The sequence below is a fragment of the Phyllostomus discolor genome, chromosome 7, assembly GCF_004126475.2.
Source record: "Phyllostomus discolor isolate MPI-MPIP mPhyDis1 chromosome 7, mPhyDis1.pri.v3, whole genome shotgun sequence".
Classification (NCBI taxonomy): Eukaryota; Metazoa; Chordata; class Mammalia; order Chiroptera; family Phyllostomidae; genus Phyllostomus; species Phyllostomus discolor.
Genome location: NC_040909.2, coordinates 114,884,753 through 114,910,895, shown reverse-complemented (window position 1 = coordinate 114,910,895; position 26,143 = coordinate 114,884,753). Strand labels below are relative to the sequence as shown.

At 32.5% G+C, this 26,143-nt stretch overlaps 1 protein-coding gene across 38 annotated transcripts in view; it reads right to left on the bottom strand.

Annotated features, from left to right (window-relative positions):
- Nucleotides 1–26,143, bottom strand: part of RIMS2 (regulating synaptic membrane exocytosis 2) — a 463,509-nt gene that overhangs the window by 134,958 nt on the left and 302,408 nt on the right. For 8 of the 38 annotated variants that reach the window (XM_028533553.2, XM_028533560.2, XM_028533558.2 and 5 more), the window contains one exon: nucleotides 8,436–8,468. The exons of 24 other annotated variants lie outside the window; for them this stretch is intronic. In XM_028533553.2, the coding sequence (XP_028389354.1) occupies nucleotides 8,436–8,468 (33 nt within the window). Of the gene's footprint in view, nucleotides 1–4,092; nucleotides 4,116–6,330; nucleotides 6,353–8,435; nucleotides 8,478–17,445; nucleotides 17,536–26,143 lie in introns of those variants that run through there. 6 more of the 38 variants (XM_028533556.2, XM_028533565.2, XM_028533552.2 and 3 more) reach the window with 5 other exon arrangements.

Below are 26,143 nucleotides of genomic sequence, written 5' to 3'. Positions count from 1 at the left end.
GCCAAATTCACATAATCATCATTTATGTATACACCAAATTAAATGTAATAAAGAAAAATGTACAATCAGTGTATGCTGCTATTTGTTCATTTCAAGGTGATATGATAATTACACAGGAGAAAACATGGCAATTTATTTTTAAATTCTAGATCCAGTAGGATAGACTATAAAAACAAGTCATTGATGTCTTTCAATGGTCAAAGGAATAAGAATAGAAATTGTTGAAATGACATTAAATAAGTATGAATCTAATATTTTGTCATAATATAATTTTATTTTCAAAGGCAGTGCAATTCACTTTGACCACCTGTCAGAGAGGAAAAGGGAGGGAGGGGCTGGATGCAAGAAGGTGAAGAGATTAGCCAAAGGACATATACATGTAACCCCCAGCCAGACAACAGTGTGATGATGGCCAGGGCGGGGTGTGGGGGTGTGGAGAGGGGACGGGGCTGGGCAGAGGTGTGCAGTGGGACGGGGAGGGGAAATGGGGACATCTGTAATACTGCCAACAATAAAAATAAAGTTAAAAAACCCACTTCAGTCCTATATGAGAAAAACAATAGCTCACAGTTTTTTGTTTCCCTTTTTAGGCATTTATTTGCTTATTCTTGAAACAGAAAATTTTATCTTGGTAGGTCATTTGTTTTATTCTCCTCTTGATAGAAAGTAAACACACACACATACACACATGAATTATCAACTCCCTTTCACCAACGAATAAACTGAAACTTGAAGAGATTAGTAATACTTAAGATCACACAGGCCTTTGAATTTCCTACTTTATGCTCACCAGCAAGCTTCCTTTATTTGGCAATAGAAAGTAAAACATCACTTGTTCAACTGTTCTTCAAAAAAAGCATAAATTTTTTAAAGTATCTGGAATTAATTAAGTAGTGTCTTGTTTATAATGCTACAAATAAATAACTAAATTGGTTGATAAGTATAGTCCAATGCTCAGCTCTACCATTAAAATTATTTTCTATGTTTAAACAATCCTAGAGATAGGTAGATTATCTGAACTCATTGTTTATAGATTACGGACATAGTAAATTTAAATTCAAAACCCTCATGCAAAACCCATGGTTTTGCTAAAAATAAGTATAAAGAGCTAAATAAGATTATCTGCATGTTAAAATAATCTTTTGGTATTAGTGCTTTAATAGTAATTAATTAAGAGCTACGATTTTTTGATTATCTAGTCTGGACAAAATCTTCCAATAAATACTTTACAGATATTATTTTCACTTTTTTTCCAAATTATAAAAAAGTATAGATGCACTGGTTTGTATGACAGCTATTGCTAAACTGGTAGCCACAAATTGTTATAAATATTTGGACTGCATATAACATAAAGAATTAATTCTATACTATAGAAAGAATGCCTATACAACAGAACGCATGGGTTTCAATAAAGCTGATCCAAAATAAAAATTGTTTTTCAAATATATTTTATAAAATAATACCCTCAGGTATATAATGCTTACTATATACCAGACACTGTCCTTAGGTGCTTTGCATATTATATATTAATATTAACTAATTTAATCCTTATGACAACCCTTTGAGGTAGCAGTATTATTGTAACCATTTTTATAGATGAGAAACCTAAGGCATAGAAATTCACAGCAAATAAGTGGTGGCCCTGATCAGGGAGTCTAGTTCCAGAGTCTGCTCCAATACAGCTTCGGGGACTAACATTTCTTACAGGAACAAATATTTTCTCTATTAGCTGAACATTTGAGGAAAGAGAGTTAAGATGGACAATAGGCCTAGATAATACTGAATGCTATAGTGTTCACAGTGTGTGAATAATATTTTGAGAATTTAGCATTAACACCTCGAATTTAGGACACATCTTCCAATGAAACTGAAATCTTATTACTAAGTGCCCATCAGTAAATGAGTGGATCAAAAAACTGTAGTACATTTACACAAATGCAGCAGGGAGAAAAGAGCTCCTACCCTTTGTTACAGCATGGATGAAACTGGAGAGCAATATGCTAAGTGAAATAAGCCAGGTGGTGGGGGACAAATAGTATATGATCTCACCTATAAGTGGAGCCTAGCCAAACAAAACAAACAAGCAAGCAAAATAGAAACAGAGACATGGAAATACAGGACAAACTGACAGTGACCAGATGAGAGGGAGGGAAAACAGAGGAAAGAAGGGGAAGGGTCAAGTCAAGGAAGATGTATAAAGGACCTGGGGACAAAGAGGTGGGGAGGACTGAATGTGGAAGGTGGGGGGTGGGTAGGGCAGGGGAGAATAATGGGGGAAAATGGGGACAACTGTAATTGAACAACAATAAACATTTTTTTAAAGTATTGAAAAATAATGTATTCCAAATCCCCATTTTAAAGATGAGATAGTTAGACCTGACTGGTGAGACTCAGTGGATTCAGTGCCGGCCTGGGAACTGCAAGGTAGCCAGTTCGACTCCCAGTCGGGGTATATGCCTGGGTTGCAGGCCAGGTCCCCAGTGGTGAACACGTGAGAGGCAACCAATCAATGTATCTCTCACACACTCTCTTTTCCCTCTCTCTAATAATAAATAAACCAAATCTTTAAAAAGAGTTAAAGATAAGATAGTTAAAGCCAAAGACATTAAATTATGTGTCTAGAATCACATAGCTCAGTAGAAGGTCTAGGGCTACTGAGGTGTCTTGACTGACTCCTAATAATCTTTCCAATTTCTTCCACAACACCCACAAAGGAAGAAATGCTCAAGAGAACATTTATTTCATGTTTGAGTATTGCTACTATTTCAAGTTCCAAGAACTTTTCTTAACTTTCTTCTATTTGAGTATTTATAGGCTTTAGAGAATTAAGTATAAGTATTTAGCTTTACCAATGGGAGCTTTCTACAAGATGTAATATGTGTTTTATATATGTACATATGCATATTTGATTTGAGATATTTGAGGTATTTTTGGTTGAAATATTATAATATTATTTAAAATGTTAAGCTGACACACATATAAAATATTGTTCTAAGGTACCATGTCTCTTGCAACATCTAAGCTATCTAGCACAGTGCTGAGCGTAGAGTTGACATTTCCTTATGAACTGAGATTTATATTTTCTAAGAATATCTATAAAAGGGATAAGATAAGATTGATAATAAATCAACAATTGAAAGATGTTGGGAAATTTCAGTAACAGCTTATATGTGCATTTATATGTGTACACATTAAATTTCCCCTAAAATGAATGTTATTTCTCTTTATCTTTTAGGATACAGCACAAGTGAGCAAAATGTCAAAGAAAAGCACATAGCACTCAAAATATGGCACATATGCCTAGCAAATCTGGTAAGAATTAAAGTGCAAGTTTGAAGTAACACAAGTCAACGTCAATATTCAGGTTAATTAGAGAAATAAACAAGAGAAACTATTTTTATGCGAATAATAATAATACAATTTTACTAATTTTGAAAAATTTGCCTAGCTTTCCCTAACAGAAAGTGAAGTAATAATTTTATTAAGACTTATAAGATATTTACTAGACTTATTATGGTAATCATTTCACCACATATACATATTCAAATCATTATGTTGTATACCTGAAACTAATACAATGTTATTTGTCAATTATATCTCATAAAAACTGAAAAAATTCTTTAAAAATTAAAAAAATTAAAAGCATTATAATTATAACATAAAGTATATGTTACTTATTTCTCATTGTATATTTACTAAGTTGTGTTTGAAATCTATTGAACTTAAATTGTTAAATTTGTCAAATTAACATTTGTACCTGGCAGATTAATGGACCAGTCTGAAAAAGTAATTTTTGACATATTTTATAAAACTTGGCTATAGCAGTGCACCAACTATGAAAATAACATAACAATTAGTCAACATAATAATATAATTGCTATTATAATATAATAATAATATATAAGGGGTTACTAAGAAATTGCTGACAAAATACCTTATTTTTGAGATCTCCTTTAAGAATAAAACATATGTATTACACAAGCACTTAAGATTGTCAGATGCTTTAGATCAGGTATGAAGGTAATTCTGAAAATTTGTGTAGTTGAAACTTGAATATGAAAACACGAGCAGATGCCACTTTCTAAAACTTACCAAACAGTGTTTTAAAAATCTCTTGTATCACTGGCTCTCTTTTAAAGGGTCTCTAAGGCTTGTATAATTATCTAAAAAAATAATATTGTCAGATGAAATTTCATAAGAATAAGAAGAAAAAGTGTAAACCTTAATAAAGCTCACTAGTTTTTACTTAAAAGAAACTTGATTAAGAAACTTGATTAAGATCAATGATTTTTGATGCTTCAAAATGTGTGGCCGACTCCGTTCCCCCATTCATCGTGTAGGATTATGTTGCAGTGACTATATTAGGACCTCTGAACACAGATGAAGGTCCTAAGACTGTGGTATAAACCATAAACATACACCTTAATATGTCAGAGAAATGATTGGCCTGATCAAATTATGTTTCTATCACATTTGGATTGAATTATTAACAGGTTGTGTTAACAGAAAAAATGCCAACTTACATATTCATTAGAGATGTGATAGCTTAATAAAGGTATTACATTTTATTGGTCACATGCTCCAGTAAGGTTTTGAAAAGCCTTAACACATATAACTTTTAAACAAGTGAAATCCATTCTAATTTGCTTGTTACAAAATTTACTGCTTTCTCTTCTAAAATTAGTTCCTTCTTTTTTTGGAAGCTCTTCTTAATACCGTCTCTATCATTCCTTCCTTACTCTAATTTCCTTTGAAACAGAATGCACTTGTCTTCATTTCATTTATCTCTAGACTCAGGAGAGTGTGTGGAATCCTAAATTCAGTGTAGTTAAGCCGAGCAAGTCCCAACTTAACAGTATTACAGGTCTACAACTAGAACGGAGAAAACTCACTCTGCAGCTTCCTCAGGCCAGGAGAAAAGGAAGTGTGGAGCTACAGCTACACCTGCAGTTTTGAACTTGATGCTAAGAAAGGTTTCAAATCTTGTTTAGTTAACAGTGGGAAGTGATTTAGGGCCTATTATTTGAATAAAATGAAGTTCTCTTCCCTCTGTAAATTTAACCATTTCATCTATGACCTAGATACCATTTATATTTCTCTTAAGAACGGTTGCTTCCATTATAATCTCCTGTTCCCATCTTCAAACTCCCTCAGCTACTTTCCTGTTGTTTTTATGCATGCACATCATGAAGATTCCTTTGTTCAACCTGTTGAATTTACTCGCCCCAAGCTTAGCTTAAACTCCTTATTTTTCTCCCTTTTCCTATCATCTACCCCCTTTTCTTAAACATTTCCAATCTGTACTGTCAATGTACCTATCAGAGCTTCTTTCTCTAATTCTCCCCACATTACGTAGGGACAGACATCCGAATCTTTTCCACTGCGGATTCTGAATTCCTATTCCTTCTATTTAAATCTTATATGCTGTCAGCATCATCACAGGATGCTCATTTCCTCTCTTACGTGGAAGGAAAATTTGACCCTTCAACAAGAATACTACCTCCCTCAGAAACATTTTAAGGGGAAACCGCTCAAAATGCTACAACTTAACTACTACTGAAAGGGATTTTAAGCATTCTTCCAGGTCTGCATTGCTGCTTCCACATGTTTCCTTTCCTAATTTCATGTAAAATCTACTCCTTTATGCTCATACTATTATATATCCTAGTTGTTGTTGTCTACTTCCTAGGCAATTCTCTTCATTGGTTTTCTATCAACCTTAGGCCTTCCGTGGCTTCAATACCTGTATAAAAACCCTAGTACTGAAGTGTGTGGCTTTCCTTGACCTCCCCAACTGTAATCCACGCTGCACCTCAGAAACCCACATCCCAAACCAAACCCTGCATCTGTATATTATTTGGAATTATCTAACATCTGAGAATTCCAAACATTGTTAAATCAATCTCTGAAAATAAGCTCCTCCATTTGCTTCTATTTGCCTTCAATATCTCCACAAATTCCAGTTCTTTCATTGAAGTCCTTCTCTCCCAGTTCATGGAAAACTGAATCTAAACAATATTTAACAAGACAACATGAATTAACATGGAAAGGATCTTCCCTAATCTATCTTGGATATCATGTTAATTAATCACTTCCCTTGCCAGCCACAATGAACATCCTCATCTTCTATTTCATACTACTAAAACTGCCCACAGACTTCCAACCTTACATCCACAATCCTAGAGAATCAATGCCATCACAAATTTAAGTTTTTCACTTAAACTGTCACTACACTGTATGTCTTTGGTGAACTTCCTGTCCCACCCCCAGGCCATCAGGAAACCTGTTCCACACTCACCTTCACTTTTTTTCCTTTTAGACCTCCCTTACCTTCTCTTCAATGGGATTGCTGGCCTCCACAACTTGACTGAAACCAGTCAGGCAAAAATAATTAGCAATTAGTTTTATCATTTGACAACATATTTGTCTCTCCAGAATTTTTCTCTGTTGAGTACACCCTTCTTAAAACATGTCCCTTCCTTGAATTCTGTTCTTTTCTGGATATCTTACTGTCTTTGAATGGTTCTTTTCAGTATAGTTTTCTGGCTCTTATCATTTCATCCACTCTTTTAATGTAAATAAATGATGAGCCCAGAATGTTGATCCTTGGCATTCTTATTCTTCCAATGATTTGGGCAATTCCATTCACTCCTAGGAAATTAGTTAAATGCTGATACTCTAGTTTTTAATGTTTCTAGTCCAGACTTCTCCACTGAGTTTTCAGATTCATACATCCAATCCTATCTACTAGCTATTTATATTTGAATTTATCACAGGAAACTAATCCCCAAACTGCACTTTTTATTTTTTATTTTATTTACTTATCTATTGCAATTACAGTTTACATTCAATATTATTTCATATTAATTTCAGCATACAGCACAGTGGTTATACAATCATTAACTTTACAAAGTGTTTCCCTCGATATTTCTAGTACCCGTCTGGCACCATACACAGTTATTGTAATATAATTGAGTATGTTTCCTGTGCTGTACTTTATATCCCCATCACTATTTTGTAACTACTGAACTTTTTACTTTTCCTCTAAAATTTATATTTCCTATCTTTTTAAAAAATTGTTTTTATTTTAATCTTTGTTCAAGTACAGTTTTCTCCCTTTTATTCCCATTCCAGCCCATATATTCCCTATCTTGATAAAATGTACCATCATCTAACTAAACATTTCAGTCACTTGAAATTTTTATCTTAATGGCTCCTTTTCCTGCATCGATAATATCTAATAAGCCTTACAGATTCTACATCTTTAAATAACTTCTCATGTACCAATTGTCTCTGTTGATTCCTTAATTCAGTCCATTATTATCTCTTAACTGATTGATGCCATAGCTCATAGATGATTTTTTTGCTTATATTGCTCAGGTACATTTTTTAAATATAGCTTCTAATCTTTCTAGAAACAAATATCTGATCTTGTTCTTCCCTATTTCATATGCTTCAATACCCTACATCTTCAAAACTCTCTCTGACTACTTTTCTGAACTTGTTTGAATCATTTTGCTTCTATCATTCCTTCTGCCTGAAATGCTCTCTACACACAAGGCCAACACCTATCTAGTTTTCAACATGCAATTCAAGGGCCATCTCCTCTATGAAGTCTTTCTTAAACTAACATCTACCCCTTTCAGGTAGAAATGATCAAGCTTTGTGATTCCATTTTTATATATCACAGTACTTGTAATATTATTGTGTAACAATAATTGTTAGACCCACACTAGAAAAGTCCACAGGATAGGGGCTATTTTGTGTCCTGTTATTTCCAACACCTAGGAAAGTACCACACAGCATGTGCTTAAATAAGTGAGTATTGAATGAATGTTCAAGTTTCAAGTGTTACTTTTTTCATGAAGCCTTTCTGGACATCTAGTTAAAACAAATTTTATTTGGCTTTATACCTTTGTTAGAGTCATCCATATTGGCACACAAACATAACATATTACCCACATATTTTACTCCTCACTGATATTGACAGCTTGTTTAGTATTTTTCACAGTCCAGCACATTGCTGAACTCATGATACAAATAAAATACTTTTGTTATTATGTAAAAAAAAGTTGAACGTAAGACTTAAGCCTAGAATAAGCTGAAGAACAAATTTTAATTAACTTAATATAATCTAGTTGACTATGGCTAGATTTATATACATATAACTTGTACCCAGTTATGGAAAAATACATATATTGAATATATGTATCTATCACACAAAAATTAATCATTTTATTTTCATCCATCTAATTGGAGCAGTTGTCGCTAAAAGATGACTATACAACTACCTAAAGTGAAAGTGGCTGCAAGATTTAACACTTGTTATAGTAGAGAAGAATGAAAAATTAAATAAAGAAAAAAGAGTAAAAAATTTCTAAGACAAGTTAGATAAATAAAAAAAAGTAACAAAGAAAAGCAATAGAAAGACAGACCTGCGTGTCTTCTCCTTGTGTAGTCCACTTCTTCTGTGACCACATCGTGTAATGGACAGACATAGACAAAGGAGATGGGTGTGAGTGGATGTACTCAAAAGGTAAAATGACACCGAAGGAAAGAGCCCCAAATCATTTTGAGAAAGAATCCTGTGCATAATGGTAGGGGAGATATAATCAAACACATACCATATTAAAAAAAAAAGAACTACAGAAGAACTGATGGTGAATTGGTTAAGCTACTATGGGTTAGCAGAATCAGAAAAATAAAGTTAGTGTGGGGAAAAAGAAAGGATTCAAAAGTTTATCATTATTTGTGGACAGCCAATCCTGAACTCTGATGCTGAAGAAAGATACCATTAGTAAATACCATGTTACTTGCATGACCATATTGTTTAAGACATTACTGATTCTATTTAAGATCTATGAAAGATGCTTTTAAAAATTTTAGTTATTGTCTATAAAACAAAATTTAATTGAAAAATCTTCAAAAACAGCAATAAAAATAGTTTCAACAGATTTGATGCCCTCTAAATTTCCCAAATTGATCAGTGAACACATGAAAATAAAGAATGGTCACCAAGCCAATATTTCACTAAATTACTTTGGCACAGCAAATATTATCATAGCAATATTAGGGAGAGTAACACACTTAATAAAATTCATTATAAGAAGAGAAGTTGAAATATATGGCCTTATTTAAATATTAAAAACTCAAATTCACTTTCAATTTAGGCAAACTCTCTATAATCAAATTCCCTTGTAATTCTTATTAATTAAGAAAGTTCTTATAGACATCACATAACAGATCGTTGATGTTTCTATTCAAATTTGCCCATCCAGATCCAACATCTACTGTAACAGATATGGCACACATTTTGGAAACGCTATTTCCCCATTGCCAGTAGAACAGTTCAAAAGTCTTTTTATACAGTAATTTAAAGCAGAAAATGTATGCTAATTTCATCATCAAAATAAACTTATTCCAAAGATACAAGTGAGTTAGTACTGGTATGATTGACACAGATAAACAATGCAATACAAAACCAGAAATCTCCTATTTTAATTACCAACTTGGCTTTGAATCAGGTACCACCAAATTCTTAAATAAAAACACATTCACTTCTGCAATACTTCGATCGTAGTTTTTAAATGGTTTATAGAAAACTATATCAGTCTATACTTAGAATGTTGATATACTGGAATTATAAATCTTGAGGGTATTATTTCCTACAACAAACTTATCTCTTTTCCTGAATAGTGAGAAAAATAAAAACATTCCGCTAGGAAAAAAAGTACAAACATGACCAAAATTTCTTCCTTAGGAAAAGAGAGAAATCCTAGTATGAATTACAGAGAACTGTCAAAGGAACACATTTTGAAACTTAACAATGCATTTTTTATTATTATACAAGCACATCTTTGACCTCTTCAAAATTAGACGCTAAATCTCATCATAATGATAGTACAACCCAGGCCTGGTAATAGGATTGATCAGTAGGAAAGTACTGTCCTCCTGAGATGCCCGTATACATTAATATGATATATGCCATATTTCCTTTTCCCTCCTCAGTCCACCCACTTCTCAAAGAACAGACAAAAAAAGAATCACAGATATATAAATATCATAGGTTAGCTGAACTGTGTCATACCTGGCATTATTTCTTCTATGCAAAAGTTTTCTACAAACATTTATCATACTATTAAAATAGTTTCCTCACATGTTAAAATAAAATTGGTATAAATTGGATAAAATAACTGCTCACAAATATTCCATCTCTAAGAAAACATATTTTTGTAGAAAACAATAAATAAATGAAGTTTCTCTACCTAATATGTTCCTGTACCTTGGATTATTTTATAATGGCACTGTAGCAATGTTTATATTATATGAATTCAAAAAATTCAAAATTCTTCTCAATCCTTTTATTAATTTATTATAGAGAATAAGTGAGACACAGAGAGTTCAAGTGACTTACCCAAGGTCACAAACAAGTTCAGTGGCAGAACCAGAAATAGAACAGAGGTCTCCTGATTACCAGGTCAATTTTCTTTCTACTAGATGCTATATGACCCAATAAAAACACGTGAAATAAAAAGTCAAACAGGAAAAAAAACAAAAAATCTTTTCTTGGTGATATTAGAATTTGACATTTTATTACATGGTACTTAATTAGAATATTTTTAAAAACAGGTACATGCTACAACTAGGCAAGTCATTCACCAATGCTATTACTCTTGTGAGAAATATGGTAATAATTAGCCCTAATAATTCCATATTTTCAAAACTATACAAAATTTATATTGCACAAACGGATGAAAATGAAAGATTTGGCAATGATCTCATTACTAAGTGAAAGAGCCTATTAAATCACTTCTCTATCACTTACGTGAATATGATCCATTAATAGATCTTAACTAATCTTATATAAAAATGATTTAACTTTAATTAGTAGATTTAATACTCATTTAAATAATAAAATCTCAATGTATAACCTACAGTTATATCAAATATATTTATTTCTTTTTCCTCTTTATTGAATTTATTGGGGTGACACTGGTTCACAAAATTACAGGTTTCAGGTGCACAGTCCTACATCACATCATCCATACACTACATTGTGTGTTCATCACCCCAAGTCAACTCTCCATCCATCACCCTTTATGCCCCCTGTACCCTCATCCACCTATCTCCACCCTTCCTGCCTCCACCCTTCCTCCCTCCAAGCCATCACCACACTGTTGTCCATGTCCATGATTTCTTTCTCTCTTTTTAAAAATTTTTTGCCCAATCCTTCCACTCTCATCACCCTGCCCCTCCACCTCAACAGCTGTCAGCTTGCTCTATGAGTCTGTCCCTATTTTGCTTGTTAGTTCATTTTGTTCATTAATGCCAAAAATATGTTTTAAATGTTCTTGGACTTTTTGTCTTTCTTGTGGTTACAGTTTTTATTATACACTATTTGTATTAAAACAGCCTTTTAAAAACAGAAACATAGTCAACTAATACTATTTAAATAGCCATATCTTTAATTTAAATAGTAATAAAATATAAAGACTTATTTCACATATATTGTCATAATGAATCACAGACTTCAGTGAAACTTAAGAAGTTAAGATTACCTCATCTTAACCCCCAACTCTTCCTAGTCCCCTACTCTTCCTTTAATCCTTTCTCTGCCACAAACATTCTGCTTTTCAGTGCTGTTAATGGTAGTTCCAATGAGAACTCTCCAATGGTTCATTTAACCAATAACCAGTTGGAGGAATTAAGGATAGTAAAAGTATAACCTCCATTCGATGTCCATTACTGTCACAATTATGGCTGGACCTTAATTTTAGACTTAGGAATTTATAAAGACTTTGTAAAGAGAATGTACAGTTTTGTGTGTTTTTTTCTTGCGGGGGGTGGGGCAAGGGTTCAGAGCAGAGGGCTGATCCTACAATATGAACTACAAAAGAGAAATAAAATATTTTCAGATAATATGCTGAAATAAATGGCACTTATAAAATATAATGAATAACAAACATCATTTCATAACTTATAGTTATTTTTGAACAAATATTTTTAAATGTAAGATACTATCAAGGTGCAATCTATATGAAAAGAATGTGCCTTTAATCAGCTAAAGAAGTATAACATTTTCTATATATGAAAGCTGTCTGCATTAGTCATTAAAATAAAAACAGTATACTGATGGTAAATTCATACATAAAATAATCATTTTCATTAAGATATTTGGTTAGTTCATGAGAATATAATGTCAGATTTTATATAATTTTGTGTGAATCAAAAAATTCCCCTGCCAATGTAATGTATCAAATATTATATTTCAGCTGAACACATCAAACTTAAGCAAAAATAATAATCTGTAATCAACTTAATTTAAAAGGGCATATACAAGGAGTATGTTTATCCATAAGCATGGTTTCTAAACAAGCACGTATGATATTATTTGAAGCATTGTTGATTTGGCTAATGTTCCCATTTATCAATATTTACAACAGACATATAATTGGTCTTATCATTAGATTTAATTGTACTGGAGTAAACATATGGCCTAAGGAGTAAGGAGCAAGCATTCATTAAAAAGATTTCTGAAAATGAAACAGAAGCCTAAGGCCTTTAAGTGTATATTACAACTTTTGATATAATTAAAAGCTGATTATATTATGAGGGCTTTTTAAGGTCACAGGAGTCTTAGAATGTTTACCTTGGGGGCAGGAGATACCTTTAAAAATGAAGCCTAAATAAGTATCTACTGTATTTTGCAATATATCATGTGCACCCACATCTCTGTGTGCATTGTACATGGGACTATTATACCCATTACTATAGCCATGGCATATAATTATTATACCCATGTATAATGTGCATCCTTATTTCTCCCTCAAAAATTTGAGCAAAATGTGCAGATTATACACAGAAAAATATGGCATTTAGTAGGAGACCCTCAATGATACAAAGATCAGGATACACCTAGAATACAAAAAATGTTTACCAAGTTTACTGATTTCAAACTGAAACTTCTCTATTGAGACAAAAATCTGTTGAAAAATACCTCAATCCAAGTATTTGAATTTATTTTTAAACTAATTAAAAGTTTCCATAATTTGTTAGCAACCACAAAATTATTGAACATTCATAATAAATTATATCCATTAAAATAAGCAAAGTATAATATTTTTTAAAGCTCACTAAAAAGTTATCCTTTAAATTTCTTCATTCCTCTTCTTAGCTGCGCTTTTTCTGATTCTATTCTTGAAGTCTGATATGTAATGCAAATTTAAACACAGAAGAAAAATAGAGTATGTATTGCAGGAATTTAAAATAATTGATTTTCAAACTATAGCACACAATTTATCATAAAAATAGTCACTAGAGTACAATTTTGGACTTATAAACTTATCTGTATGTTCAGAGGAACCTGAACCAACTTTAAATGAACAATTAAACTCATAAGTCATGAATTTCACTTCATTTTCAAGAAAATATGCTAACAAAGAATGCTATGTTTATGTCTAAGGGTAACAGTAGTATTTAGTTACAAAATTCCAAGAGTTAATATGTGTTATTTAAAATATTTGTTTTGTTTTAGATCACATTTTTCTGTAAAAAATTAAAATACATTCATTCTATAGCAATCCAGAAATAATTTGAAATTACCAACCTGCTAATATTGACCTGGAACAAACTTGATTATTTTTTCTAGGTAGATGGTTTAGAATAGCATCTAATTAGAAGACTAATTTAAAATACTGATTAGACTGGAATAAATTGTTTCTACTTCTAAGATATATCAAACCATCCAAGAATAAAAGAAAATGGGAATCCATTACTTCAAAATTCAACAAAAAAACTTTTAAGCATAAAATTCACTAATAAAGTACACCTTTGAATATTTACTTTTCCTTAAGATAAATTTTATAAAGCATAATTTCAAAGGTAGAACTAAGAAAAAAATTCCCCACATTCTCAGATCCATACAGAATACAACATGGAAAAGTCCACGTTGAGAAAAGTTAAAGATTAATATATTAACTAAGTCATATAATGCCAAATCTATAGTTTATACACAGAAGTTGTTTTAGTAAGTAGAACACAACTCATTACTTTGAATATTTTCTATTTCCAAAATACCATGCAGTCATATGGTAACTGAGGAAAGTGTTTCCCTTTTTCTGAAAAACTGAGGAGTTTTTCAGAAAAACAGGTTTTCCAGACAAGATGCAGCAAGGTAAGCAGCACTGTGACGGTTTGCCGCAACGACAGGAAGGGCAGCTAAGTCAATACAGGATTGTCCTAAATACAGCGTAACTTACACTTAGTAAATAACAAATGAAAGTGATAGTCCTTTTATAAACAGGAGCAATTAATCATCAAACATACTAGAAATCATTTAAATTATATCTCAAAGTAGATTCTTAACTATTTAGTTCCAAATGTTTAGAGGAACATTTTAGAGGAACTGAGAAACTGTATCAGTTCTAAAACATTCCATCAATCTAAGTTAGCTTTCTAACCAGACTTTTTTGTAAGATGAGTTTGAAAAAAAATAAAATAAAATATTTACGTACAAATATGCTCTTTTCTCATACATATTTCTAACTACTATAAGAACGGGTAAACTCAAAGTGCAAATTATAATAAAATTCAATATTAAAATTGTTTCAATGTTTACCAACACTGCATTATTACAGACTATAGCATTCTAGTTTAGAATCAGATTGCTCGTTGAATAAACAACAGATTTGCCATGCTCATATATCCCTGATTTGCATTAAAAAATATTTTGTTAACTTCATGTCCAAAACAAAATCTAATTCACATACCACATGAAGAAGACATTTTGTGATTTACTTATTATAAATATTATTCATAAAACCTGGGGTTTAAAATTACTTGGTTTTAAATAAGCCTATATTTTATGCTCACACCAAAGATGTCAATATGATAAATATCATTATTTTTCCCACAGAAAATAAATCACCTCCTTTACTGATTATCCTCTTAGGGCAGCCTAGTTCACAGATCTCAAGATCCTTCCTCAAAATAAGCAGATATTTTCTAGTCTATACAATGCCATTTAGACCTTCAGTTCTATAGTGTATATTTAAAATAAAAGTGTCAAATGAATTTTTTTTACTGTTAGTATACATCCTAAAAATGGCAAAATTCTCAGGTATTGTTCTTGCATAGACTTGCATAACACAGCAATGGAAAAAGGAAATATATGCTAGTGATACAGAGTAAACTGCATATCATGTTTGGGTTTAAATCCTTCCAAACTTTTCTAATACCACAAGCTCAACTAAAACAATCCTCTGATTAAAACTCATTGACAGTTAATGAAAGATAACCTTTTACATTTCAGTAAATGAAAATTGTTTTACATACTAATTATAACTGAGATTTTTGAGATCATAGATGTAATTAAATACAAAATAAAGGATGCCTCCAAACACATCTCCATGAAGCCCAGGTTCCTAAACACATTATTGAAATGTATTACCTCCCCTGATGTCACACTATTTTCCTCCCATTATATCACTCCAAAGTTTCAATAATTAAGAATATTCTCTGCATACCCTACCTTTATTTTAGGAATAAACAATAATATTTATGGAAAACTAAAGTTTAACATAGCATTTATAGCCTCAGGATACTGCATACTTACTCATCACATTAAGGCTTTGAATATCCGGAATCTCCTAGTATATAGGAAAATGCACAATTGGCAAAATAGAAAAATCTATAAACATTTTAAACCATAACATTAAGACATTCTCATTACATTAATTTTCCTCTATTGCACACACAGTTTATTTAATTATAGGACTTAAATGATAAAAATATATATATGCTATATATAAGAATACATAAATTAACATTACCTAAAGGAGATCATCTCCTTTTGTGAGATTTAAAAATATTTTTTAGCCAAACATTGCATTGTTTCATAATTTTTATATACAATATAATTTCTTTGCATAGATATATACGGCCACGCACATATTCATGTAATCAGACATGAGGGCAAACAGGACAAACAAATAAATAATAGCCCATGATTAGGGATAACCCACATCACAGAATATACCAAGGAGAGATTTTTACAGTAATGATATTCATCATATAAATCACAACACGAAACCTAATTTTACATATACTTTGTGTACTTTTTAAATCACCTTAAATATACTAATATATAATATATAATAATAAATTACCTTTCCCAAATAAACTAAGTGATTTTTAATTGAAGGTCTGAAAAAACATGTAAGATATGTTCTTACAAATTTAAGAGTTTATTTAAATTCTCCATACAAAATTCAATTTATTTTAGTAAAATTTCAATATGTAACTGTTTCACTAGAAGAGAATTCACAATTTAAGCCCTTTTCACTATGGTATTTTTCCTTTTCCAGACTTGTGGGATGTAATACTTTTTCTCAAAGCACCCTATCACTGTTGTAATAACTCAATCATTTGTATAATTATTGTCAAATTATGCATTTTTACATAATGTAAACTCTATGAGGGCATTTGTTGCATCTATCTTGTCTGTTCCAATAACTCTGTGCTGACCACAATGCCTGGCATATAATGGGATAACAACTAGTATTCATTAATAAATTAATTTATACACTGGCAGATTTTAAAATACAGGTTTTTAAAGATCTAACAGGAAATAAATTGCCACAGAAAAGTACATTAACACTGTTACTATAGATTCATCCACTTTAATATTGTTATCAGAAACTCCATTTGCATTCTAAAATTTTGAATGAAGTTTTTGATGGACTCTCTCTCATTCAATTAGTAATTAAAAGCAATATTGATTACCCAGTTCGCTATGTTATTAGCACTTTGCTTCTCTTCCTTTTACTCCTGGTTCAAGCTTTTGTTTTCTACTAATCATATCTCTCCAAACAAAAGAAGGGAGAGGAAAATAAAGTCATTTCATTTCAATTCATTGGTGGAATTAATGGTATGAAGAGATTCTATTAAATTCACATGTTATGCTGTTATTCCTTAATTGCTGCTGGCAATATTTTTAACTTCAGAAGTTGTAAATAAATCATTACCAATGTGATATAATATCTTAACAGCATTTGAAATGAAAAATAAGAAATGGTTTACAAACAAAATTTAAACAATATATTGAGCTTACTATACTACTTTTTAAAAAGCCAAGTGTCTCCTCATTAAGATACTTGAATTTGAGTCAAAATGTTCAAATATATAAATGACCATTTGTGCCTATATTTGTCATTTTTCCTAAAGAAGTACTGTTAATAATGAAATAATTGTTCTTTTCAAAATGTGTAGAATTATTTTAAATACATTTTGAAATAAAGTGTTCACCACTCTAATCTAAATCAGCGCTACAAACTAAGTTCACACCAAAATGAGAAAAACGGGATGCAAGCACACACATATTTAAAAAGCATGAAATGCCATGCTTATCCTCTCATGCTTTCAGCGGTTTTCCAAATCCTGACAAACCTGGCTCAGATTGGTGTTTCTTTTGCGGCAATGGTATGTCATCAATTACTGTACCATTCACCTTTTTCTGTTCGTCTTCCCATGTAACTTCTGGTACAAACAACAAAAACATAATCAGAGCTTGTAAGAAACATTAGATAGGGTTCACAATGAGAATCTAAAAACACTTCAGGTAATTTTAAAAAGATTTTCCCCTAAATTCTCCCATAAATTTTCAGTAATATGTAGTTAATGTTTTAAATATATTAATGTAACATTTGAATTTTGTAAAATGGAGTTCAAAAATCCAAAGCACTAAAATGTACTTCCAATAAAATAAGTGGGGTGAAGGTATGAAGAAAATGATCATGAAATTGATTTGACAAATACATTTTTTCTTAGTTGATATCAGTAATATTAAATTATTTTAGAAACGAACGTTTTGCTAAACTTTGCTTTCTGTGGTAAATTGAAATGTATATATGAAATTAAAACCCATAAATTCCATACCTATCAAGAGAAATTAGATTTTAATATATAAGATAAAATGACTACTTTACTACCATATTTAGTACTTTCATTAAATGACAAAAGTTTATGTGCTATGGGATATGGTTTCAAAAAATTAGTAATAGTTTGGTATCCCCCAATGTGAGTTACTTGGCTTATTTAAGATTACTTAGAATTATTTGTAGTATGACATATGCTCATTAATTCAACAATATATATTCAGCAACTATGATAATCCATGCATGTGTAGGCAATGGGGAAAAAATAACTATTAAAATAAGTAAACATCCATGCTCTCACAAAGTGTATATACTAGTAAGAGAGGTAGCTGTGTGTTTATTTGGGGAGAGGGCAGTATATGCAGAAGAACAACAGCACTTGCAAATATCCTGAGGGGGAGCATGTCTAACATGTTCTAGGAAAGCATTGTTGATTTGAATGGGAGATCTCCATGGCTAAGGCAGAGTGAACAAAGGGAAAGTGGTAGAAGACAAGATTAATAGGCAAGATTTGGAAGCAACCCAAGTGCCCATCGGTAGATGAGTGGATAAAACAACTATGATACATTCGCGTAATGGAATACAACTCAGCCATAAAAAAGAAGAAGATCCTGCCCTTTGCTACAACATGAATAGACCTGGAGAACATTACCCTAAGTAAAATAAGCCAGTCAGAGAAAGACAAATACCATATGATTTCACTCATATGTGGAATCCAATAAACAAACTGAACTAACAGGAAAACAGAGAGACTCAGAGAGAGCAGGCTGACAGCTCTGCGATGGGGTGTAGTTAGGGGGTGGAGGGATCAAGCCAAAAAAAAAAAAAAAAAAGACTTGGACCACAGTGTGGTGACTGAAGAGAACAGAGGGGTGGTACATGGGGGATAAATGGTAATGGGAAAATATAACAAAAAAAGGCAAGGAAATGGGGAGTGGGCGTTACAGATCATTACAGATCAGTGGGGGTTACAAGGTAGGGTCTTGCAGGTTATGCATCATATCAAAAGGTTCACTGGTTACCATTTAATCTTACTCTCATAGTAGCATTCATAAACACTTAAATATACACTTGCCTATATTTTTATTCACATGTTTCTAAGGCTACACTCTAAGTCAAACAGATGGTTACTACCTACCTACATTTTTATCTCTGGTAGGTACCTTGTCCACTTCTTGGCCCATAAGTAATGAAAAACTAACATTTTATAATATTAAGCCAAAAACATAACTAGGAAGATGAAATCACTGTCAAAAATGAAAAAAAAATGTTGTATTGAAACATTAAACCATTATGAGTACAGTTACTATTTTTTTAAGCACAAGAAACCTTTTGAATTAAAACCAAACTAATCCCACCACCATTAAAGTAGAAGATACAGAGATTAGGGTGACTGGAACCGGCATGCACCAATTTGAAATGCATGGTTCAGTGAGCCCCCGAGCTTGGAGAGAAGAAACAGTCACTGTGCCTCTTGGCCACTTTCACAGTACGTTCCACCTCTAGGACACACTACTACTTTGGGTTACTTATACTGCTAAAATCGAACGCAGTAAGTGCAGTATAAGGTTGTCCCTTGCTTAGATTTTAAATAAATGCTATTAATAAGACTCTTTATACTGGTCCAACATCAATCCCTACTGCAAAAAACAAAACAAAACAAAACAAATTTCTTGCAGTGGGAGTATTACAGTGACACCTGGGTGTGTATCTGACACCCCAATTTTCTAATTAGTGAATAACCTGGTAAAGATGCAATACAGGATTTCTAAATGGTAACCAGTCTGGATAAAGACATTATATTTCAGTCAATTGTTAGTGGAAAGAGAAATCTTAAAACCTTTAAGGAATACACAACTTTTCTGGTAAATTCCAAGACTCTAGTATAGCCTTCTTTAGTTATGAGAACAAGGAAATCACCTGTTCCTTAATCAAAGTTAATCTGTAGTAACATACACAAAAAACCTAACAGACCAATTTTCTGATGTTAGGGAAAATAATAAGCTCATTAATAATAAAGTACTTTTAAATTTTGAATGACCTGCACTTTTGATTACCTACCTCCCCAAAACTCCAATATGAAAGATTTTACAACTATTACAAAGTTGTTCAAAATCAAATTTTCTAAAATCCTACATATTTGTCATTATGAAAACTGCTTCACGTTTCACCATTTGATAAAGTTAGTGGTGTTCCAAAAATAGAAGGCATGCCACCCCTTGAAACAAGGTAGAGCCTATAGAGCATAAATGGTTTGTTTTGAAATAGTTCGGTCTATCTGTAAATTAGAAGAAAGCATCTTCTGAAGTGTGAAGAAAAATTCCTTAATACACAACATTAAAAATTTTTAAACATTTTCACTGAGTTGACCAACATTTAGTTGAAGATAAATTTATAGTCATTTCTCTTGTGTTAACAGTGAAATTAGTAAATATTTGTTGAAAATACTATGTGCCAGTGACAAAAAGGTCCCATAGCCATAAATTTACACGCACCAAACAAAACACCAAAAAAGAAGACCAAGATCAAGGCTATCAATGATTGATAGAAAAGGCAATAGATATTTTACCGGTCTGAGCGGGAAGTGATGGATTTTAGGAACATGACTGCCTTTATCTAGGTGCAAAACATCAGGCAAGTTTCCTAGCCCCTCTGGCCTGTACTCTGTTATAAGTGAAGGAAGAAATTTGGTCTTGAAAATATCTAAGGTTATTTCTGCCCTGAAATTACGGACTTGCTCTTGCTTATGATTCTAGAATGATTAGTCAGATTTTGTGGAAGAGGATCTATACCCAAGATGAAATTAGGACACTTAGCATTTAGAAGATTTCCCAGAAGTTCTAAATGTGGCTATTATTAAACCACATATCAAAACACTTGTTCTATTTTAGAACAGAATTAAAATCATAAAAAGAACAGGACTACCCAATTATTAATTCATTTATCACTCTAAAAAAAACACTGTTAAGAGCTACCCATACCTCAGTCTCTCTGAATTTATATTGTAGGTCATTGAAATGAAACATTTAAAGTAATTAAATGCAACCTAGTTTTGTATCAGAAAAAAGTTCAAATTGTTTGAAAGTTGCTTTAGTTACATTAAACAAAAATAGCAAAAATATCACTGAGAGAGACAATCTTTTGTATTAGAGGACCATTGTGGTAATCTTAAAAATAAAAGTTTTCTTACTGTTAAATGCTAAAGATCTTAAAATTAAAATCTAAGTATATAAGTATAAAATATAAGTGGATAAAAAGTAAAAATTACAGATGTATAATGTAATTTAATTGGTAAGATTACTTTGAAAGAATATATATCAAAGTCTTCAGATACAAACAATGAACTCATTCAGGTATAGGAAAAAAGTTTGTTCTAGGGATAAATTTTTTCACCAATATTTTTATTGAGTATTTTAAAAATGCATGTAGTAAATATTCAGTTGTAAATTTAATTTGTAGATAGAAAAGGTAAAACATTAATTTAATACATATTAATTTGAAGAACAATTTTACTCATTTAGACTTAACTTTGAGGTGAACTTTTAAAATGATATTTTAAAAACCCTACATTTCTACAAAATAACTGTATACCAGCTAGTCTTCATTACTTACACCATCTAACTAACACTATGAATTAAAAGAGAACAAATTCCTGTATTAGCAAGATTATATTTATATAACACTACATGTTTCGATGTGTTTTCACATAGAGCATCATATTTGATCCTATAAAGCACAGAAAGGACCTTTGTCAGGTGATGTCTACAGGTAAGAAAAAAAGCTGATTAATAAGGATAAGAACTGAATAGTCATACTGGTTTACAAACAATTTCACATGAATTACCTCATTTGACTCTAAAAGGAACATACTGAAAATGAAAGAACTATGCTAAGATTCCTTTTCTCACATGAACTAACTTGGATCAAGGGCCCAGAGTCACACTGTCGGTACATAGCAAAGGCAGGCCCTGAGCCACAGTTCTGAAACCTGTGCTCCTTCTCTAGCACCACACCACCTTCTGAGCCTATGTTAGTTGTTTCCAACAATGAACAGAAGATGGCTTTAGAATTGTACTTAGGAAGTCAGCCATGAAAAGGCTTGAACAATGGTGAAAGTCTGCAGAAAGGAATGAGGAAAGGGGTTCTTTTCTGAATAAATCTGCCAATTAAGGCTTTGGACATACAGAAAAAATAAAGTGAGCAAAAGGGGAAAAAAGTAAAATCAGGAGGCATGGGCTCCAGGAAGGATAGGAAAAGTTAGGAAAAAAATTAGAAAATATTTGTTTAACAAGAACTTACCATAACTTCTACAACCGATTCACTTAATCTTATGGATTTGACAGAAGACAGAAAATTTAAAATCCATTTGTTCCTCTTTATTATAGTCTCTGCTCTAGTTCGGGCCATCATATGGTGGAATACTGAAACACGTAATGGCCACGTGCCCTCAGTCTCCTGTCTCACACATCCATCTTGCTCACTGGCACCGAGTTACTATCCTATAACACAGATTTAAGTGAATGCTCATCCTGCTCAAAAACATATGATAAATCCCGGCCATTTTAAAGGATCCCTCAATCTTTTCTAGATTAATTTTGGTTAAATGGTCTAAGTTGGCAGAGAAGTCTGTATTGAAGAAACATCTACCAATGCCACTATAAAATCCATTCCTACTCAGGTATTAATCCAATTAGGGAATTAAGACATGGGCACTGGTGCTCTCCTCATTCTAGAAGCATTCATGAGAATACAAAGGCAGCAAAACAAGGCCTGGATATATTATTCCACGCCAAATGCTATCCTATTCCTCGAATGCCCATGGAAGCAAGGATCCATTACAAAGACTGTCATAATTACTTTATTACTTTTGGTTCCTTGGTAATCTGTTTCTCCCCCCCCCACTCTCTTCCACCTTTCCTTTCTTCCTTCCTTTCTCTCTTCCTTTATTTCTTATTTATAAGGTTATTATCTATATTTGAAATAATGTCAACAACCATATATTGAGGCTTAAAGGAAGAAAATATTTTTCCTTTAGTCTCATTATGCATCTTTAGGGACAAGCCTTTTTAATAGGCACTATGGTAGGGGTTAGTCTATAATCCCAACAAATTAGGAGGCTGTATCTATTAAGTTTCTAAAACCAACAAAAGAAACAATAATAAAAACATAAATAATAAACTGGAAATAAAACTAGTTGAGACTTTAGACATTATCAGCCACATATTCCAAAACACTTATTTTTGTGTTAAAATCATTACAGAAGAGAAGCTGAGGTCCACAAAAATTAAAAGCCTTGAGGGGTCATAAACTTGGGAGTAGAACTGAGTTTATGACCCAAGTATTGACTTCCAGTGTAATTCTCATTGAAAAGACCTAATGATTTATACCAGCAATTTTCAACCTTTTTCATCTCATGGCACAAATAAACTAATTACTAAAATTCTGTGGCAAACCAAAAAATATATTGTTTACCAGTCTGACAAAAAAATTGGTATAATTTTGATTCATTCACACCAAATGGCTATTGTGTTGGCTGTTGGTATTATTTTATTTGGCATTCTAAGGGGAAAAAGCTCAGTGCCCAAGGTTAAATAGTCAGGTATTGCATGTTTTAAAAACTCTGGTAGCACACCAGTTGAAAATCACTGATTAAATAGTTCTGTTACTTACAGAAAAGTACTCTAAGTATTTTCATATTGACTTTTTACACATGTATTGAAACATATACAATTGTATTAGCACATTATGCAATACCTTATATTACCATCCAATTCAACTTATTTCCCCAAAGTATTGTTTCTTATGCGAGCTCTTTGATCAAGAGTACTAATTTCCTAAAAACTACTAAACAATATGTATTGAATAATTGGTTCAGGGGGATAAGTATAATCAAGTTTAATCTGACTTTAAATCTAAAGTTTTCAGATTGGGTGTTAAAAATACAAAATTATAGCAAGACCACTAAGAAATAATAGCAATGATAGTAATACATATAGTACTTGTTATGTGACAAGTACTGTTCTACACAATTTAAATGTACCAACTTATTTTATTTTTATTATTTTTTAAGATTTTATTTATTTATTTTTAGAGAGAGGGACAGGTAAGGAGAAAGAGAAGGAGAGAAACATCAGTGTGTGGTTGCCTCTCGCACACTCCACACTGGGGACTTGGCCTGCAGTGTGGACCAGGTATGTGCCCTGACTGGGAGTCGAACTGGTGACCCTTTGGTTCACAGGCTAGTGCTCAATCCACTGAGCCATGCCAGCCAGGGCACAAATGTAACAAATTATTTTAAAAAGGAAATATTTAGCATATCTGTACAGCAAGTAATGTTATATATTTATAGTAAACTTGGGGCTACTTCAAGGCAGAGTCTGTCATTTTCATCCTTCCAAGGTCACCAAGGTGCCTAGTGTTCTATCACATTGTTTAGCATCCCTTTCCTCGCATCTAGCTTTCTCCTCTCCTGTGCTCTAACTTGCCTCCCAGGAAGAGGTGTATGTGATTAACAGCTCAGGTCAGTTCCCTCAGGAATACTTACATTTCAGTGTTCTGGAAAGCTTAAAGCTCTATATTATTAAAATAATTAAGCCACTAGAGAATAATAGAATATAAAGTACTATAACAAGTAGTGGGAGAAATATTTGAGCTGAAAACCTACCTAAACCCCACTTGAAATGTACCTGCTCTTTATAAAATTAACTCCGAATATATTTCACAATCTTAAGACACTTTATGTAACTGACAAGTTACAGAATAATTTTACCAGCTATGTTTTATTTGCTATCATATTATTATTGCTTTTGGGTGGGCTCCCCCAAAGCAGGGAATATATCTTATTCATCATTGCATCTTTAATTCCAACCTAGTACAATACATTGAAAAGAGCAGATAATGATTAAATTGCACTAAACCATTAGCTAATATCTAAAATAAAATAAATGGTTGAAATCAACACAAGGGGAGTGCCATTGATCTGAAGAGGCATGAACATAAAACCCGGAGATTGTGAGTCAAGACCAGAGATCTGCTACTCTGTGCATTAGAGGAAGTTAATTATTCTCTAGAATTCTGCTCTTTATCAACAAAGAAAAGCAATTTTATTAAAAGATTTATAAGATACCTTCCAAATCTAAAAGTCTGGATTCTAAATCTAGGAGCTAAGCCACAGAAGGCCAACTGACAGATTGGTTAACTACAGGCAGATGACTTGGGGCTAGATGGCTCCACACAGGAAACTGGCAGGTACGAACTTAGGAGACAGAGACTGAACACAGCTTCCTTCACATATTCTGTTCCCCTGACCTCCCCTCCCCCCCCCCCCCCCCCCCCCCCCCGCCCCGTCCGGCAACTCTGGATCTTTATTTCTTTTCCACCTTTTACAGCCAGGTTTTTAAAGTTGTCTATAATCACTGTCTCCATTTTTCTCTTCTTTTAAATCCACTCTAATCAGCCTTTTACTTCCTGTAACTCCTTCAAAAGCGCTAGTGCAGGTTAACACGATGATTTCCGACTTACTAGATCTAGAGATCATTTCACACTCCTGCTAATTCTCTCCTGCTTCAAGTACTTTAACTGTATTCAAAGTCGCTATACATGGTTTCCCTCCTGTCTCTCTCCCTTTGCATTTTAAATAAGAGAGGATGGTAGTAAACCCACCATTCAATCCAATGGTTGGGCATTTCTAACACATGGTTTCAGCTGGGACTCAGTTACCTTTTTGTTTTTTCTCTGAATACAGAGTAGATGTAGGAACAAGGTAACATCCTTTAAATCTCTGGAATTGTATTCATGATTTCACTGTATGAGATTCGAAATAAACAGTAAATTTGTCTCTTCCAAAAGAAAACAGCAAGAGTATATTAGATACCTTAGTTATAGGTAGACCTCAATCATAGGTAGATTATGAAAAGATCACACTAAGTAAAAACAAAAACATGTATAAAACATAAAAAGTTCTCATCTTTCAAATTTTTATTCATTACTTCCCTTCTAGTCCAACTATATCATGTATAGGGTTTGTCTACATAACAACAGAATGTTTTCAGGGGACAGGATTTTGATATAAATCACAAAAAATAAGTCAATAATGAGTGTGTGTGACTGAGGTACCAATAATCATTGTCAATAGAATCTTTACTTGCAAAATCAAAGGAAACAGCAAGACAGCAGAAAAGTCTAGAGGTGAAAAACTTAATGGTATTCAG